The sequence below is a fragment of the Psittacula echo genome (assembly GCF_963264785.1).
Source record: "Psittacula echo genome assembly, chromosome: 4".
NCBI classification, from domain to species: Eukaryota; Metazoa; Chordata; class Aves; order Psittaciformes; family Psittacidae; genus Psittacula; species Psittacula echo.
Genome location: NC_137738.1, coordinates 15,496,287 through 15,515,893, shown reverse-complemented (window position 1 = coordinate 15,515,893; position 19,607 = coordinate 15,496,287). Strand labels below are relative to the sequence as shown.

Genomic DNA, 19,607 nt, shown 5'->3' with positions numbered 1-19,607 from the left:
CACCCTTATAAGAAGCGATGCTCTTTCAAACTTGTCAAAATCATTAAAAACATGCTAATACTGGAGAAAGCTTCCTTTCTTAGAAATCCTCTTGATGACAATGGAATCTGTGACGTAAACAAATTAATAGGTGAAACCCACTGCCAGCAGTGGTGTGCAGCTTGCCACTGCGAGAGGATAATTTCACCCAGATAGAAGGAAGAAAGCAAATGAGATTTTGCTCTAACCATGAATAAGAGGCAAGTGCCTATGCCTTAAATTATAGCTACACTTAACTTCATATGGATGGCCTTTTGGCCATAGTCAAAATCAAAACCCACATGTTCACAGAAGGGATGAGGTTGGAAGAGACCACTGGAGGTCATCTGGTTCAACCTCCTTGCACAAGCAGAGTCAACCTACAGCACATTGCTCAGGATTGTATCCTGATGGCTCTTGAATATCTTCAGAGAAGGAGACTCCACAACCTCTCTGGGCAACCTATTCTAATGCTCAGTCATGCTCACAGTAAAGTTCCTCCTCACGTTCAGGTGGAATTTCCTGTGGTCTAGTTTATGTCCATTGCCTCTTGTCTTATCACCTGGCATGACCAAGAAGAGTCTGGCCTCATCCTCTTGACATCCTCTCTTCAGATACTTATATACTTTGATCTGTCCCCCCACCCTGCCCCAAGCCTTCTCTTCTTTAGGCTGAACAAACCCAGCTCCCTCAACCTTTCCTCATAGAAGAGAATCATTCTAGTAGCCCTTCACTGGACTTGCTCCAGGAGCTCCATGTCTCTCTTGTCCTGGGGAGCCTAGAACTGGACACAGTATATGTGTTATTTCAGAACAAGCATGATAGTATTGTTTATGTGTAAAGCTGCAATATACTCAGAAAAGTTATATTTACAGGAGAAAAAAACAGCTCCTCATGTTCCTTCCTAAAATGTGTTTTGCCCAGCACTAGCTCCCCCAGAGAAAATACTACAAATACTATAATTTTCTGGCTACACAGGGAAGGACATTCACTGGTCTGAGCTGGTGGAAAAACAAAGATTGCAGTCAAGCTTTTGCTTCTTCATTTTAGCAACCCAGATGTAGTCTGTTATCTTATCTGTACTTTGTCAGACAGTTTGGATCTGATCAAATGCAACTGCTTTTCCAGTACACATCAAGATGAAAAAAATAATTAAGACAAAACCTTTAAGCATTAATACATATTGCTTTAGATGATACACTGCACCACCGAACAGCATTCAGCTGGCTGGGAAAGAGCATTGATAAAAGCCAAAAGCATTCAGCATTTTCAGACATAATAATACACAATTTTGTCATGGAAATTTTTAATCAAGAATATGTTATTTTTAAGTGGTGCAGATACAAGACCTAAATACTTCAGTAGGCTTTCCAGAAAAAGAAAGATAGCAAGGCAACTTACATTAAGGGCTCCCAAGTTCCCAGAGAAAATAAGAAAGCCATTTGAAACTACTATTTATAAAAAAATGAAACATGGGTATAGAAAATAATTACAATGCTTATTGCAACATGAGAAATAATACAATACATAAGGTACTTAAATAATAAATGGCCTTGTCTTGGTGTTTAATCTTTGCATTCACAAACATACATGGAAGAAATTTCTAAGGTATGAATGAAAATAAACCCAGATTTCATTACCTACATCTAGAAGTTCAGGGGTTTAGATTGCTAAGGTAATGAAACTTCAGTGACCTGCTTCAGATCTATTACAATCAGTTTTTATAAGAATGCTTACTGTAGGCATGCAATTATAAAATAAGGAGACTATATTTGCTGCAATTCAGCATCCAGTCCTTATAAAATCATTTGCACTTAAGTCATAAGGAACTTCCCTGCTGCTGCATTAGCAAAGTAACTAGAGTAATTGGCTAAATTCATTTTAAGGAACAGAGCAAAATGAGAGTGAAAGGGATCTTCTCATCCTGAAGGAATATAAATTTTTATACAAAGAGATGAAAAACACCACAAAGACAACAGGATTGTGTGTACTGCTTTAGAGATTTCTCATGAGTTTGCACTAACTATTTCTTCACTCCCACTGTTCTCATTCTGCAGAAATGGCATATAATAAATACGAACATGACTGAGAAATAGCAAAATGTGCACATTTTTTTCCCTATTTCTTCTTTCTCCTTTCAAGGACACTTAGGTATATTATAAATCAAGACAAGGACTGTGTTTCCTATGAGAGCAAGGAAGAGGAACATAAGTGATGGCATGTTAACATCTAGTTACTGGAATAAATACTAAGCACACTTACTTGGTTTTGACCATTCCACTTCTACGGCAGTATGATTAACAGCACGTGCAATGAGGATACTTCCTTTCTCTGGTAATCCTGCTAATGTAGTAGCTATCACTTCTTCACTTGATGTATATCCTACCTCGTTGTGCACTATGAGCTTGTACTCGTATGTTGTGTATCTGAGACATTTAAACAATAATTAAATGGGGAAAAAAATAGAGATGTAGAAAACATTTGCTGTGAACCTTTCCCTGTGCCAAACTTTTGCTATTTTTTACCCCACCCTGGTCTGAAAAATTCAGCTGCAATGGTCTGCACCAATGATGACTCTTCAAAAGGGTTCTATTTTTCTGCAATAATTCAGTGAGATTAACATGGTAACAAAAATAAAACAAATTATTTCACTTCTTCCTAGCTATAGCTTCTGAGGTGCTGAGAGATTATAGCTCAATTCAATATGTAATTACAGCAGTGGCAACCTGCCAAAATTTGGATCAGAATTTAATCAAATGAGGCTTTTTTCCTCTTTTGGGAAACCCACCGATTTTAACTTGCAGTTGCATTTTTAAAAGGGATTCACCACACAGCCAGGACTCTCCCACAACTAAACATCATTAAAAAACTGCCTTAAGAATGCAAACTCATTTAATAAAGTAATTTTCTTCTGAACTGTGTTTATAGTTATTAGAGTTATTAAATACTTTATGTATATTTAGTAAACCAAGTGACTGTCACTCCATAATTTCTTCTTTATACCAAGCGGCATATTAATGTATATTAAGTGGGATTTCACAATCTAACATATAATTTCATCATAAAAAGCCTCACACAAAACCATGCAAATACAGAATCATCAAAGTTTCACTCAGGCTGCAGTACTTTGGGATAAACATCTAAATTAAGGAACATGCAGCAAATGTTTAATATTTAGAGATTTCACCATAAAAGGAAAAGTCATAGTGTATATTTACTTCTACTTTTTCTTTTAACCGCTTTACAGTAGAACCCCATATTACGCAATCATCAAGAGTGATTTTCAAAAGAGCTAAGCTATAACAGTCCCATTGAGAATAAAGCCAGCTATTGGAAGCTCATTGGCTCCAACTGTCACTATAAACATGGTAGAATGGTGATGATATATATAACACACCTTATTTTCCACTTATTATTTTCTGTTTCTTGCAAACATTTTCCTGGACACTGTAGCAAAAATTAACAGTATCTAGCTTTGCAATTTAATGATGAGACTTTGAGATTCATTTTTTGACTCATATTTCCAAAGATTAAAATAAGTTTGGCTTTAGTCTACTAGAAATGAAGATGCCATCAGAAAACAGTCATTGCAAAAAACATAGACTTCTGTCAGGAATATAATATAATCTCAGGAATTCTGAAACATGCCTAAAGTATCATACAAATAAAAACAGACGCAGATATATGGATTTTCTTTCTGCGAAAAATAAAGGTTGAGTTTCTCTGCAGTACCTTCCCTCTAGCCACAAATGCATCCCAAGCTATTGACTGCAAAAACGTAGCTGCAGGTTGCCAGAACCCTCCACAAAAGAAGTGTTCAGGTGTGTCCAAGGGTTAGGCACACTTCTGTGGTCATAGCTCATTCAACCCAAAAGGTCATTGTGCCTAATGACTTGTCACTAAGGCCCTTCCAGAATTTATTGCCCCCTCTAAACTGCTAACATAACTGCTGCACACATCAGTGCTGCTGAAATGAGCTAAACTAAAACCAAAGGAAACTGTACGCAAAACCTAAACATGGCTGAAAGAAATGGGCAGGATCGGGCAATTGCATGTCAGCTATTGCAGTGGATGTCAGCTATTGCAACGGATGTCAGCTATTGCAACTGATGTCAGCTATTGCAACGGATGTCAGCTATTGCAACGGATGTCAGCTATTGCAATGGATGTCAGCTGTTGTAATGGATGTCAGCTATTGCAATGGATGAAAATGAGAAGCGACTTTCACCAAGTAGGCAGTGGAAAACCAGAGACAGTAGCCCTTGGCTTGGTTCAGTCTATACAACAGTCACAATTAGAGGCCATATTCTGCTGGTTAATATTCTGCTCAGCAGGGATGCTCACACAGCTTTTATCATAATAAATAGATTTTTTAAGGGGAATGATTGACATGCAGTCCTCATAAACCACACCAAAGCACAGAGAACACACACTTCTTGAAACCATCCATGAATGTTTCTCAAACTTTACCTACAAAAAAACCAATGTAGAATCCATGTTGACATTCCTATTACAGGTTCTTAATACGTGCATTTGCTTGTCTCACGCATGGCAGCCTTGACTTTGAGGTGCGAGAAACTAAGGTTGATCAAGAGCAATTGTCTTTCTCTATACTACACAGTGGGTCTGTTTCGTACCGAGAAACAGAACTCACCCTCCATTTCCCCACTCTCAACACTCTGCATTTAACTATCATGAAGCTAACACAAAGCTGCCTTTAAATTAGATCTGCTGAGAGTGTGATGAATACTGTTCTTGCCTTTGGGGATATTAAAATAATTGTTAATCTGCACTTTTAAAGCCAGATAAGCAAAACAATGCTGAAATAAGTTTCAAATGTTTTCCAGCTATGACTTCTCAAAGAGCCATTCTGCCTCTGCTATGACTTTGCCAACACACAAATCTAGAGCGTATGTACACATGAATCTAAATGGTTTGATTGCATGAGTATATCAATGCTAAAATTTCACAAGATCTCTATTTTAATTTGTTTTTCAGAGCAAAACAATATGAGTTAAGAATGACAGATTAATAATAAATGCCTGCATATGAGAATGATTAATACCAAAGACGATGACAAAAAATATTTCATTACATAATTAATATGTTCACTACATAAAGACACAAGAAATACTTTGAACTATTAAACATACACTGTACAAAATGCCAGCATTTGTTTTTATAGTTTTTGTAATCTCACCTGCTAAGACCCTTATCTTCATAAAACCACTGAGTTCCTGAGTAAATATTGTGCCACAGATTTAAATCTTCAGGGGGATTTGATGCAAGTGGTTGCTGGATTTTACGTCTCAGGAGCTCATATCTAACACAAAAGACAAGCAGAACACTGGGATTATCTCAACTAATGTTATTACACAAAAAAAACCCCACACAGGTTTTTTTAAAGGCACACATCATTTTGTTTTTACAGCTGTAAACTTTCTGAGATAAACATTCTTTTTAACATTTCATGATTTAAAACATTCAATTATTTAAACTACTTTGTAAATGGAAAATTAAGCATTTCCATTTGAAAAAAAAATGAGTGTATTTAATGATTTACAGATGCTATGAAGATCAAGCCCAAACAGCCCCGTAACAGTCAAGTCTTATGCAGACTTGACTGATGCCGTCTGATATGCACAGACTGCTCCAGAATCTGAAATGACAATGTCTTTTTCTTGTAAATGTGCCAAACCATATAGCATTGTTATTATTATTTTACTGGTAATAGCAACTTAAGTGTGAATTTATGTTTAATATGTTTGCAAATAACCACAGTGTAAATTATGTGGCAAACAGGCATAGAATGAGTTAACTGTTCGATCCATCTGTAGACCTTAGCAAGGCACCTTTGCGTTTGGGTCGACATTGATGATGTGAGCTTGAAACACCAAACTGTTTCATCCTGGTTTTAATTGGTATCTGAAGCTGCATTCCTGTCTCTGCTCCAAACAGCAGGTCAGCTAAAGCCCATCTTTCATCAGGTCAACCATGAGATTTGCCTGATTTGGAAAACATGCCTTCTGCCCATTCTGCATTACTCACTCTTCATCACCTTTCATATGAAACCATTATGCAATTTACAAAACACTTAATGCTTGCACAAATTAATATATTTTACATTTCCTAATCATTCTAGGGATTACATACAAAGCTATATTCTAAAGGAAAGAATATTATATATCTTTGTTCAAAATATTTAAGATTCTTCTTCTTAATTATATTTCACAGGACTTTTAAAACAGGTTTTTTGTTTCAATTTGATGGTGGCATTTTCTTTGTAAGACACCAAATGTTTGTACTCTTCCTATTAGTTACAGAATCAGCCTCAGGTTGCTTTCAATGGTGAGCTGTGGTTTTAATCAAACTATAGTTACAACACTGTTTCCACTGATGCCCAGCAAAATAGGTCATATGCATGTCTATTCACTTAAATACACAACGTGATTCTCTAAAGTGCAGAGCTGCTGCGGATCATCCCTTTCCTGCCCCTCCATTTTGGAACAGTGCTCCTGTTCAATTCCAGCCAAAAGTATATGGATACTAAGGCAGATCTTAAAGACTCTCATTTTAAGCACTTATTTGTGAAAATGTTTCCTTCTGTGTTCAAGCATTCTGCAGAATGCTTTGGAGTGTGTTGCCTCCACATTGCAATGATTTTTCTGACCACTGGCTTTATCTATAAGTTGACATTTATCTTTTTTATGTTAAGATCATCTCCAATTTGATGAGGAAATGTTGGACAATGCCACTCCAGATTTGAGACCCTGAATAAAGAGGGTATTTAATAGTTATTGCATACAGTGATTTTGCATTGCTTCCAAACCAGAAATCAACCGAGAAGCTGTCCCTTAGGTTTGGGGAATGATCTTCAACAGGTACAAACAGGCATCGTTTCATTGACCTAAGTGATGCCAAACAAAATTACTGCGGAAGTTAGGAGTACGACCTCAGAAATTAAACAGTAAAAACTAATTAAACTCCAACTCTATCAAATCTTTCAAATGACCTATATCTCAAGAAGAAGTTCCCACATGAGTGGTTCATCAGTGTTAAAAGAGCCCAAAGACAGAACTTTGCAGTTTTATTAGGTACAATCCTGGCATATTCTGTCCAATATATTCCATAGACAAGTCACGAGAAACATCAAAACCTTTTTTCGAACACTGAATGGTGATCATGTGTAAATCACCCCCACTGGCAGCTGCTGTTGCTACTCTGCTTGCTGCAGACTTCTTGCTCCATCATGCTGTACAGCACAGCTGCTTCAGTGGTTGTTCTTGTTGAGGGCAGCATGGCACACCATGAAGGAAATGAAGTCTGCAGCTGTAGGTCGTGTTGAATTACTTCAATAATCTATGGTAAAATGGTCATGTTGTTAACCCCAGAATAACAGGGATTGCTTTTCAAAAACTTCAAATTTTACTAGAGAGCAATCCTCATTTCGTTCAGTTGCACTATGCCCTAATTAAGCTCGAAGAAAGAGTCAAGCTACTGTGCTGTAATAACATATGCAACTGAAATAGCATTGCACGATAATTATTGAACCCATCAGTGCATCTAGAAGAGAGCTACTAACCAGAGCATATGGAGCACAGGGTTATAATTCCATGCACAATGTTTCACAATATGTTAAACTTCTAGAATGAAAGATTTAACATTTTGAATCATGTATATATAAAAATACATTTGGCTTTATAAATCTTCATGCATTCAGATATATGTTTAACATAGATATGTGCTCACACACACACACTGAGAAGTCAACAGATTCAAGCAATTTGTTGATGTCATCACAGCATTCCAGACAAGTCTCAGAGGAGATGCCTTTCCCTGGTTCCTGTGGTGACATTCAGTCTGCTATACCCAGCATTTCTTGCCTTTGCCATTTTTTGCTTTGCCCCCAAACTTGTGGCATTTTAGCTTCCATTTTACCCACACATGCTCTAATTTGCAATTTATTAATCAGTTAAGTTTTGAAGATTATTCCATGTTATCACACTTCCAAATGGTCACTTTATGTGGAATAACCTATATAGAGTATTGAACACTGGATGTGGTAAATCCTTATGTTCACAGAGATCTCATACTTGTCATTTTATTGGTGCAATGTTGCCTGAACTTGTCACCAAAAAGTGGCTGATGCTGCAGCCCCAACCAGTTATGACCTTGCATATCTTACAGCACAGATTTGAAAGATCCAGAGCCTTCCTGTACAGACAGCACACTTACTTTTAATAATGCCAACTCTGTAAGTTCAAAACAATTCAAAGCTCACACTACTATCTGCCTCTAGACACACCCACTTTCCATGAGTCTATTCATTGACTCCTGAACCCTAAAGAGGAACTTCAAGAAGTCAGAAATTAAGTGATCACATCATAAAGTCTGCACCACTCAAAATTTTCTGAGTCAGATTTAGGTAAGGAGAAGAAAATTGCGATCTCAGTTGCAACTAAGAGCATACCTCAGATGAGGACCATTTGGCCTTAGTGGTGGTTGCCAAGAAATGGCAATAAAGGATTCGCTGATTGGAGTCACAGACAGTGGACTGACCCCTTGAGGAACTGTTGAAAGTGTAGCCACATTTGTAGGCAAACTCTCTGTGCAGCCTCCTAGAAAGCCATCACCTCCAGAACAAGCTATTACAGTGACTGAATAGTTTGTATAGGGTATAAGATTAGTCACAAAATGACTTAACGTTGATGAAGTGTTCCCAGGAATGACAATTCGTGGGTCTGGCATGCGAATCTCATAGTTAAGGATTTCCCCATTCTGTATTAGAGGAGGTTTCCATGAGACCTGATAGTGGGAAAAGGGGAAAAAAAAAATTAAATAGCTTATTTCTTACAGCCAGAATGCAGATATATAGACACAACATGCTACAAAGGGACATGAGTGGGACTTGAAGATGTGCTTTTCCTTCTTCATCAAAACAGACTTCGTGTATGACCTAACAGAGGTTTTATGTTTGAAGGTACATCAGTTAGAAATCTAGCCTCCTTTAATTTTAGAGAGGGCTGCAGTAACAGTTGTAGCCATTGAAAATCCTACTATTTAGTTTAATCAGTAAAGTGTGAATGCTCTACTCACAATTCTGAGATATTCAAATGCAGTGGCAAAAGTACATTACTTACGATAAGTACCACTAATTGCCATTTTTCTTAGAGGGTATTATCATCTATGAGCAGCAGTGTAAAAAGAAATCATACTTTGTGTTTGCACAATTTTTAGCAATATATAACTGCATTAGCTCTGATGAGAAACAAGATTTGTCTGTGCTCTTTATATGATGAAATTCCCTTTTATTTTTCAGTAATAAATTACACTGGTAGGTATCAGACACAAAACAGGCACAATTTTCCATTTTCAGAACTATAAAACTGCTGAGAAAACTTTATCACAAAAATATTGGAACTTACATACAGAATTAATGCTTTATATATACATACACGCATACTACTATGTTTACTGAGGTTTTACTTTTATTAGACTGTGGTTACATGGGTTTTTGTTAAAGTTTGGGGTTTTTTTAATTCTCTTTTGCTACATATTTATTCTTACCAGCTCCAGTGAAGAACCACATTGAACCTTTGTACCATAAAGTACAAGGAGGTTCAGAATTCTGTTTTAAGGCTTTTTGCCACGGTATCATGACAGAGGGGACTTGAGACTGACACGAGGATATGTAACTGTATTAAGAACCTCAAAGTTTCATAAAGGTATAAGGGTATCTATCAATCCTTCCCTATGATTTCCTAGGAGTCCCAGTGTAGGAAGTACACTAGCTTTACTTTGCTCATCCCTAGGACTGTTCTCCTTGTAATTGACCAACTCATCTATAACAATTGTCTCTTTTCCTCCCAGGCATGGGATAATTAAGGACTGAATCTAACATTTCGAAGAACACAGAAATGGAAAAAAGATAGATGAAGGTATGTGCAGAATAAAATTAACAAAGATAATACTGGAGTGTTAAATAGTAATACCAAGATACTTCAGTTTCAGTTAAGTTGAGCTTTTTTCTTAATTCTCTTCAGCCTCCAAAGTTAAGTATCTTTAAAAAGGTATATGCACAATTACATGTGGCTGTGGAAACAGAGAAGCCTGATTTATAAAATGATTTTTAAAGGACCCTTGGGGATTAGGAAATGTTATATCTAAGGTACAGAAGGACCTCTCAGGCCTTCAGACTTATAAGAAACCTGGAGGCAAAGTACTGGAGAAAGCTGAAGGATTTTGATAACAGAATCTGGAATACTATTAAACAGAGAGTTAGAAACAGGGTGATCTTGAGTAAAGACAGCACAAACAGGAAAGGCTTAGCTCTGGCTAATTATCAAATCCTGTATTCAGGTTTCTGTTACTTCTGGCCTCAAATCAAGATCAAACAAATAAGGAAAATACTATTGATAAAGCAATGAAAAATTTCACAGAAGGTAGGAATCAATTTTGCACCATTCTCACAGACATTGAGCAAAACTCTCATTCTGAAGTAGTTCATGTGATCTAGCCATAAGCTTAGGAAGTAGAGAAGAATGGATTATTAGCACAGACAGCACAAAATGGTTCAAGTGCAAGTATGTGCTGGTTCTGGCTGCGGTAGAGTTAATTTTCTTCATAGCAGATCGTATGGGGCTGTGTTTTGAATTTGTGCTGGAAACAGTGTTGGTAACTCAGGGATGTTTTAATTATTCCTTGTACAGTGCTTGGTTAAACCATGTCAAAGTAAGAAGCATTCAGGCCAGTAAACTTTCCAATCCCAATGCTTTTTGTTGCTATCATACAGCACACACTGGATGCATTGTATATATATGTCACAGAAAGAGGATGACTTGCGTGATTCACTTTCAGGATTTTCAGGGATGTATCTTTGAAGTTGCTGGAAGAAGCACAGAAGACTTTAAGGTCCAACACACTACAGCAAAGCCATCAAATCTGTCATTTTCAGTGAAAAGAAATACCCTCTTGTTGCTTAATGCAAGGTGGCTTCTAATAAAGAACTGTATGTCAAATGCTTGAGAACACACCTAGCACTACACTTTAAGAAGAGAAAATTGTCTAAAAATGTTCTCCTTGTCCCAAATCTTGTTTTATTTCCTGGAAGATAGGAGGAGTTATTTTTTAATTACATTACAGATTAAGCACCTAACTTCTACGCCTAAACCCACAAAGATACTCAAATAGAACTTGCACAAGATTCACTGTATACTGTTACAGCTCCACATAAAAGAACATAAATAACATGAGCAGGAGAACAGAGACTGCTCCAGAACCTCAGCTCTTGAGTTTAATGCAGCGTGTGCACTTTCTATCTCATGGACAGATATGTAGATCAGTTGTCTCTTTGCTTAGTATTTTTTAAAAGCAAATAAGGGGATGACCAATGATACTCACAGTCACTGCTGTGCACATGACCTGCTCTGAACTACATATGTCACTTGGGAATGATAGGACATGCAGTATCTGACAGACCTCTCTTGTCAAGAGGCGAGCAACTGCCTGACCCATACAGTGTAAAACAAGATGATGAAGAAAGCCTGGTTGACACACGCATGGCACTGCTGGGCCTCTTCTCCATTTTAATGTGCCAAGGTTTGAGGTAAGAGCTTGGCAATGCATGAAAGCAGGAAAGCTCACTAGCCAGGCTATGTTGGAAGCAATAACAGTTTGTTCATTGATTTGAAGCTCAGCACTGAGACCATGAAAGAGGATGCCCATGAGGAAGAGAGAATAAGGCAGCTACTGGGAGAGATTAACTGATTCAATGTAATGACTCTGGAAGCTTTCATTTAAAGATCAAAGCACCTTATTTTCTCCACCACAAAATTTAAAGAGACAAAAATTATCCATTTTCCCCCTATTAACTGTTATAACCTTGGAATTTTCTGTGAAAAATTGGCACATGGGTAACTTTTTACCAGTTCTGGCCTAATTTCACCAGTTCGATTTTAAATCAGTATGTTTAGCTTTATTTTATTGTCATTTCTCCTAGCTATTGCTTGTAACATCTACAAACAGAATGCAATAAGTACATTACTGTGAGCTTTTCACTGTTGGTCTCAAAGCACACTGTAAATCTCAAATTATAAGTATTATTATTTCAGTTTTACAGATGAAAAGACTAAATCCCAGACTAAGTCATGTATCAGAAATAAGCAAAACAGAAGATAAAACCTGGTACCCTAATTCTACATTCCATCCACTGGACTATAGTCCTCTGCCAATCCCTAGCCACCACAAAGGTAGCTGGGAGACAAATTGCTTCATAAGTTCTTATCTGTCTTCACAGAAACTACAGCGGGATTCAGTCAAGAGACAAGTGTCACACCAGAAAAGCAAATCCTGGCAGAGGCTGCTGCAGTTATTTCTCATACACTTCATATATAAATTACATCCAGCCTCAGAAAGCACTACCACACACTGGCATGATCAAGTTTGCAGTAATGGATTGCTACTACAAAAACTTCTAGCAGCACTTTGCTTGAGAGGTGCAAAACCAGACAGAACATTCATTTATGACCCTGAACACCTACAACAAAGTGTTCAAGCTATATCAAAGGCAGAGTGATAATGCTGATGAAACCCCAATTAATACACCCCACTATGTGATCTGCACCAAATGAGCAAGCTGTGCAAGAAATCACAGTCCTAAAACATGGAAAACCTCTAGTGTGCAAGTTAAAGTTGTTCCTATGGGTGTTGGAGTATTCTAACTCACTCAAGCAGCACTTACGTGGCAAATAAACCAAGGTCTCACTGACCTTAGCAGTATTACAGGGCAATCTTCACACAAGGATTGATTGCTCCTAAACAATTTCCCCAGTGCACCAGGCATACCTGCATAAAACTGGAAGTGTGGTGAATAAAACCTAGACTCTTTTTTTCTCCCCAGCAAGAAGCTTGTGTGAGTTTACTTCACCTGCCTTTAGCATACCATGCCTTGGTATGTTGTTTGTATTCTCAAAATCATGTTCTTAGGCAACTGCAGTCTGAAGCACTTTGAGAATGAAATAGTAACAGGGGAGTTAACCTGGAAGAGAGGAGGGGTCTTCACAGTCTTATTCTGTCACACACAGTGACTGCAGAGGTAACCACTGAAGGATCACCTCTCTGTTAGTCACTGACTTCAGTGACCATGGAGTTACTACCATTGCATCCTATGTTCTGTAATCAGAAGCAACCTCACAGGACAGCAAACATTAACAGGTATGACAAGAAACAACCCCAGAAGATGTGTCTAGAGCTGTAATTCCAAATGAATAAAGAAAACACCTTCCTTTTCCTGGATGATATTCAAACTGTAACTAAGAGGTGTATGGCTTTAAATAAGTTAGTGGTATCCATTCCATACAGCTGAAATCTTTCTCCCATGTATTTTAGTCCCAGCCTATTTACAGAAAAACAGGCATTTAGCAGTTCTCTATCCAGCTTCAGGGCTAATGAAGAACAGAAGAAAACTATAAAATAGAGCCTTATTTATCTGTGTTCACTCACTTGCACATGCAATTTAGTAGTCAAATCTGAGAAATGCTACAAGAAAATTTTATTGCTCTATACCAGTAAACGATAATCTTCTGCAATGAAAGAGTGCAGACTGCAACTCTTGAAGGTCCTGTGGACAGCAAACTGATGACAATATTCAGTCTGTAAGACACAATACTAGCTTTCCCTGCTGCAGGTTCTTCTATACAAAGAAATGAATGCAGCTGAACTGTAAATCAATTGATTATCACTCTGAGGGTAATAAAAACACTAATAACAATGAAAATAAAAAGTCTACAACCCTCCCTCAGTCAGAGAAGTCATAAGGAAATACTTATGGAAAAGAAATAACCCATGGAAAAATCAACGACATGATTTAAATCAATATAAAAAAAAATTAATCAGAAGAATAATGATTTGTGCTTCAGAATCACTACAGCCCTTCATTTGTAGAAGGCAACATATATAACGTATATTAAGAGAGAAGTCAATTAAATCATCATAAATTTTTTCTCATTTTGTATCTAATTAAATTGCAGGAAGTTTCTGTAACTAACATTATCATCAAGGATTAGCATGGCACAAGAACTATGTGTCAGTGAGGTACTTACTTCATTCAACCAGAATGAAATCAGTCTCTTCTAACCTATCTGAGGACCAAAAATTTCCTTTCCCCTTGACAGAAACACCAGGATTACCTACAGCTCATGCAACTTCCATCTGGAGATGAAGATTACAAAAAGAATGACAGGAAATGGCTATAGCTTCTTATCTGTTAGTGGTCCAGTTGGTGGCACTGGTCAGCAAGGAAGAACAATAGCAGCAAATATGTGTCAGCAAGTCCCCAGCTAAGCCAATAATCAAGACTACAGCTGTCATCCCCAAGCCAAAGCCCTCAAGGGAAAACCACAGCAGCAAAAGGGAAGTCTTCCTATTGAAAGTTAGAAGGCCAAAGTTGGAGAATTTGCATACTACAGTGAATTTAGTTTAGCACTCCCAGCCACTTAATGCTTTTCCTACACAAAGAACTCCTTTAAATAATTATTCACTGTATAAACCAGCCTCCTTCTCAAGCCACTCAACCTAGCTACATTCCCGTATGTCATATCGGTGTGAAGTGTGAGACTGAAGCAGCAGAGCAATTGCAACCCTCACAAGAAAATTAAACAATTTCTTTTATACTTCTGTACATTAGGGTATAGCAAATCTTGTGTAACAGGAATAATGTTCATGGCATTGGCATACACTAAATAAACGGCTTTTGCAGTTGCTGAATTCCTCCACTTCACTTCAGCATTTAATCAGCCACAAAAGCAGTTTATTGCGCAGTATACTCCATTACCATGAACATTATCAATTCAGCAAATATTAAAAAATATTATGCAGGTGTCACAGGAATGGACACTTTAAAAATTATCGACAGCTTTACACTTTCTGTCACACAAAAGAAAGCAAGCTAAATGTTATGGAGAGATATCAGTCCATTCTGATTAAGATTAAATGTTAAAGAAGCACATGCACATCAGAATTGGCTTTGCCAAGAGTGACCTGCTGTGCTGATATTTTCCTCCTTGCAGAGCGTAAGCTCTGGTCTATGAAAATTAGCTGTATACCCAAGTGAGTACTATCCCGGAGCACTTTGAATTCTCCACATTCTCAAATCATTTATATTGATTCTATGACTAAGTAAAGGAATGGAAATATGTTTATCTTTTTTTGTAAATTCCCTCTGTTTTCAGTAGAAGTAAATATTTGTGCTCATGGTTTAGGGATTGGTTGCACTGACAGCTGAAAGCCTCTATTGATTTGCAACCGTGGCTTGGTAAAGGAGCCCCTCACTAATCTTCCCCACAGTGCCTTTCCAATACTTTCCGCTCTAACCTGGGAGGACAGCTCTCTCTAGGGCAACAGGCAATTAAAATCTCCTTCCCAAAGAGACGGCTTGGTTTCCATTCTCTGTTTAAGAGCTACAATCATAGACACTGAATAAGATGAGAGCAATGTACAGCACAAGAAGATTGCACAAACTGATCTGAACGCTTCGTAGATGATCTGCGCAGGAGGGAAAGCCTGCTTTATTGGACTCTCATCAGGGTTTAAAGACACCAATACAAAGCAATTCCAAAACAGATTCATCCTATTTCCACACAAGTAACCTTTCAACCACTAAGTGGCAATCCCTGCACAATACTTCGCATTTTAGTCATTGTACCTTTGCAACTAGCATACTTCTGGGGTGTAGGGACACAAGGGGTTTGCAGAGCAGCTATTCAGATCTACAGCATACTTTGAAAGAGCAGAGAAAAAAACACAAATAATTCGAAAACAGGCGCTACCTTTGTATTCTCCTAGTACATTCACTGTGGCCACAAAACAGCCCCAGCACCACAGCACAGACCCTGGGTGGTCTCAGAGTTTTACCACTCTGATGTGAACTTGTCATATGATTGAAGAAAATGGAAGAATACTACCACTAGTGAGCTCATCTCACTGACAGACATGAGACCAACAAGGAAGATGCAAACACAGCGAACAAGCAGAAGGGGAGAAAATGGCTGGGTGCAGCAAGCCTTATCCATAATATCTTCAGTGATGAAGTGCAATGAGCTCTTCTCTGCACCTATAACTTTACCTCAATTTTTGGAAGAGATAATTAATAATATTAATAATAACAGTAATTATAAAAGATTAAAAAAAAAAAATCTCTTGCTGTCCTGGACAATCAAGAGAAATTTTAAGATTTTTAAGAAGTGTTAGGATCTTATAAATCAGAAGCAAAGTAATGTCTCTGCCATGGAATACCCTCTGCACAGGAACTGTACCAAGTATTCCCAAGTCTCCCCCAATTATGATGACTCGCATATTAAACAACTCTTAAGTAAAAAAAGAAAGCTAGATAAAGTACTAGAATTTATGTCCATATCAGGGAAGGATACCAATACTCTGGTATTTTTGACAGAATTTTGCTGAGAGACAGGTACTCAGAAGAGAGCATATGTGGAAAGGAATATATGTAAGTCACTTTTCTCAATTAGATACTGCCACCTTTGATTACGTTGAATATTTCAACCTAAATATTTAAAATAAAGAAAAATGAATAGCAAAACTGAGTCACGGAAATAAAATCATCCAGACTTCAGCATCTTTGACAAATTAATCTTAACACACCAAACAAATAGGTCTCTCCACATGGAAAAAACCCAAGTATGAGACTACAAGAGCAGCAAAGACACAAAATACGACCACCACTCATACAGAAGGTCATACAATGTAGACATTAAAGAGCTTTAAAGAGCTTTGAATGTTAATGATAAACTGGGGAAGAAGGAGGAAAAAGGAGCATTTGAACTCTTTGGCAGGAAAGGAAAACAAATTTAAAAAGAATTGCTGTATTGAAATTAAATCATTACAGAGTGAAGACAGCACAGCCGATTTCAGGTTTCAAAAGAAATAAATCATCAAACTGACTTTCAGTATTGGTAGATTACTTAATGTTGGAGATGAGCAAAAGACAATAAAATTGCAACTAAGCACACACTTCTGATTTCAAGACAAGACATCCGGTAAAGAATGATAAGACCTCTGAAAACTCACAAGCTTTTAAAATCAGAACCAGGTGTTGACTGCACTCAGGGAAAAAAAAAATATGTGTAAGATATAAAATTGTTATGCCCTTATCACATTAACTGAAGCATTAAAGGTTGCAGTGACTTCTTTGTGCTCAGAGTTGAAACCGATGTGTAAAAGCTCACGCAATAAAATGTGGACATGCGTGCCATTGAGCTAGGGCTACTGTTTACTCAGCATTCCTGCTTCTGGTGAATCCATGAAAAATGCTTTACTATAAATTGTAGTGGATATTAAGATATATCTACAGAGGGCAGAGTCCTGGAAGTGGATAGCCCAAATCTTCAATAAGCAGTCTGGTAATTCATCACAATTACTAGTGGTCGATCATTATTAATTCTTACAGCAACCATTGTCTTTATATTGAACTCATTTGCTATTCATATGGAGATAACATGCAACTCCTTAGATATTAAAAGGATCTTATAATTATATATAATTATAATAATTTATAATTTTAAAAGCTTAGGGTTTTTTTTTTGTCTAATGGTGAGTAAGGTTTTTTCATAGCTTAAAATTCCATGTGAACAAAGCAAAACAATAAGCATTGGTTTACTGCTTAAATTCATACCCTCAAACTATTTAGACTGCATTGGTAACACAACTTTGTTTATTTTTTGAAAATACAATGCTTACCAAAAAAAACCCAACAGATGAACTTCAATCTTATGCAAATGTCCTTTGTTTTGTGCTCTGGTGAGCAAGCTACTGTACCAATACTTTTGGCAGTAGTACAAAGCTGAATTCATGGAAGCATGTGTGTATTTACACAAAAGAGGCTTCTAAGCTACAAAAATCCCTCTTGTTTGGTTACATTAATTTCCCTTGAATGAAGTTTGTATGCAAGCCAAAACAATGGTAGTTATCCTGTCCTCTAGAGTTCATTCCCAACAGAACTATGTGAATAATTGAAAACTTCCTAGGTAGTCCTGTAAGAGTCTTCTTTCATAAACCAGAAGAACCACAATGCTATTTTTTTTTCTTCATTAGCTATTTTCAGTAAAGCTGATAATTGTCGACAAGACTCAATTACATTAAAAAACCTTTTTTTACTTCTTAGCATTTTAATGAAGTCTTCACATCCTGGAGAAGATAGTCATTTTCTGATCTGATTAGGGAGTTAAAAGCAAGCATTCAAGTTAAATATTGAAAACATGTCAGGTGTGTAAGGAAGAAAATGAACTGGAGTATAATGCCAGAGACTGGTGTAAAGGGAAAAAATGAACCTAATTCTTTTGAGCCAAAGGACAGACACTAATTTTTCAGCTACCCCTGCAGCAAAGAAATCTGTTGGCTCAGCCAGTAGATGTCTCTCTTAAATACACAATTGCTACAAGGAAAACATGTTGCAGCCATAAGCCAATGAGAATTATTCCCACCTTAACTGAATCTGGTCCCAACGCTTCTGCATCAGGCGGCTGAACACCAGCAGGTCTTGATGGTTTAGTGGTAACTTCTGACCATGCACTGCTGTTTGTGCCTCCATGAAGGGTGCTCATCAGCACTCTGTATTCAAATTTCTGCCAAGGGCTCAGAGCAGGACTCTGGTCAATGTAACTCAGGGACTGACTGAGAGGGAGAGTCACCACAGTTGATATTTGTTCTGTTCCTTTCACCCTCCTTTCTACTGTAACGTTTTCCACCAGACCATTTGGGTAAGCAGGTGGTTGCCAAGATATGACCACAGAAGCTGGGGTATCTGAATACAGCTCTGGAGCAGGAATATCCTCAGGCGCAGTTGGAAGAGTCTGTATTTCTGGGGTCTCGGGTGAAAGAGAGCATCCTTTAGAAGTGCATCCTTCTACCTGAAACACATAGACAGTGTAAGGATGCAAGCCTTCTACAGTGCAATTGGATCTAGTTCCTAGCACTGTAGCATGCAGTTGGCCATTTTGGTAAATATTATAATGAGTGATAATGCCATTTGGCTTTAAAGGATGCTGCCAGGTGATACTCGCTGCCCTTGCTGTAACATTCAATAGAAGTGGTGGATCTAAAGGTCCAGGTTCTGTAATAGAAAAAAAAAAAAAAAAGGAAAAACAGAAAAAAAGAGAAAAGGAAAATTATTTAAACTCTGTGATTTGTAAAAGTCAACAGTAGCAAGCAGTAGTTATCAAATGGGGTTAAAATCTACTAAACAGCCTATTTCTTGAGAAATTGTAGGCCCAGTTTTCAAGAGATGAATATGGCTTTCTTCTCAAAGTCAAGCTGCTCTTTAAGCATACCTTCCCCTCACCCAACCTTCCTCCCTCGTCCTCCGCATCTTTTTTCCTCCTGTGTCTCAAAAGTGTCCTATTGATGCTGTTAGCTTGCAGAGAAAGTGTTCGGCAAAGTATCAAAGTAGATCTGCAGTTCTAGCCTTTACTGAGATTTTTCTAGAGCGCTAGCTACTAATTGCAACTAGCAGCACAAGCATAACAAAGCTGCATATTTTACAGCTCAGTAAGCCCCTGCTGCATCTCTCATTATACATT

General features: G+C 37.6%; 1 protein-coding gene across 1 annotated transcript in view; it reads right to left on the bottom strand.

Annotated features, from left to right (window-relative positions):
- USH2A (usherin) overlaps positions 1 to 19,607 on the bottom strand; it is a gene marked incomplete at both ends in the record, with an annotated part of 378,822 nt that overhangs the window by 108,587 nt on the left and 250,628 nt on the right. Inside the window, 4 exons of the mRNA XM_080614877.1 lie at positions 2,281 to 2,444; positions 5,219 to 5,341; positions 8,489 to 8,823; positions 18,513 to 19,141. Coding sequence (XP_080471003.1) covers positions 2,281 to 2,444; positions 5,219 to 5,341; positions 8,489 to 8,823; positions 18,513 to 19,141 — 1,251 coding nt within the window. The remainder of the gene's footprint in view (positions 1 to 2,280; positions 2,445 to 5,218; positions 5,342 to 8,488; positions 8,824 to 18,512; positions 19,142 to 19,607) is intronic.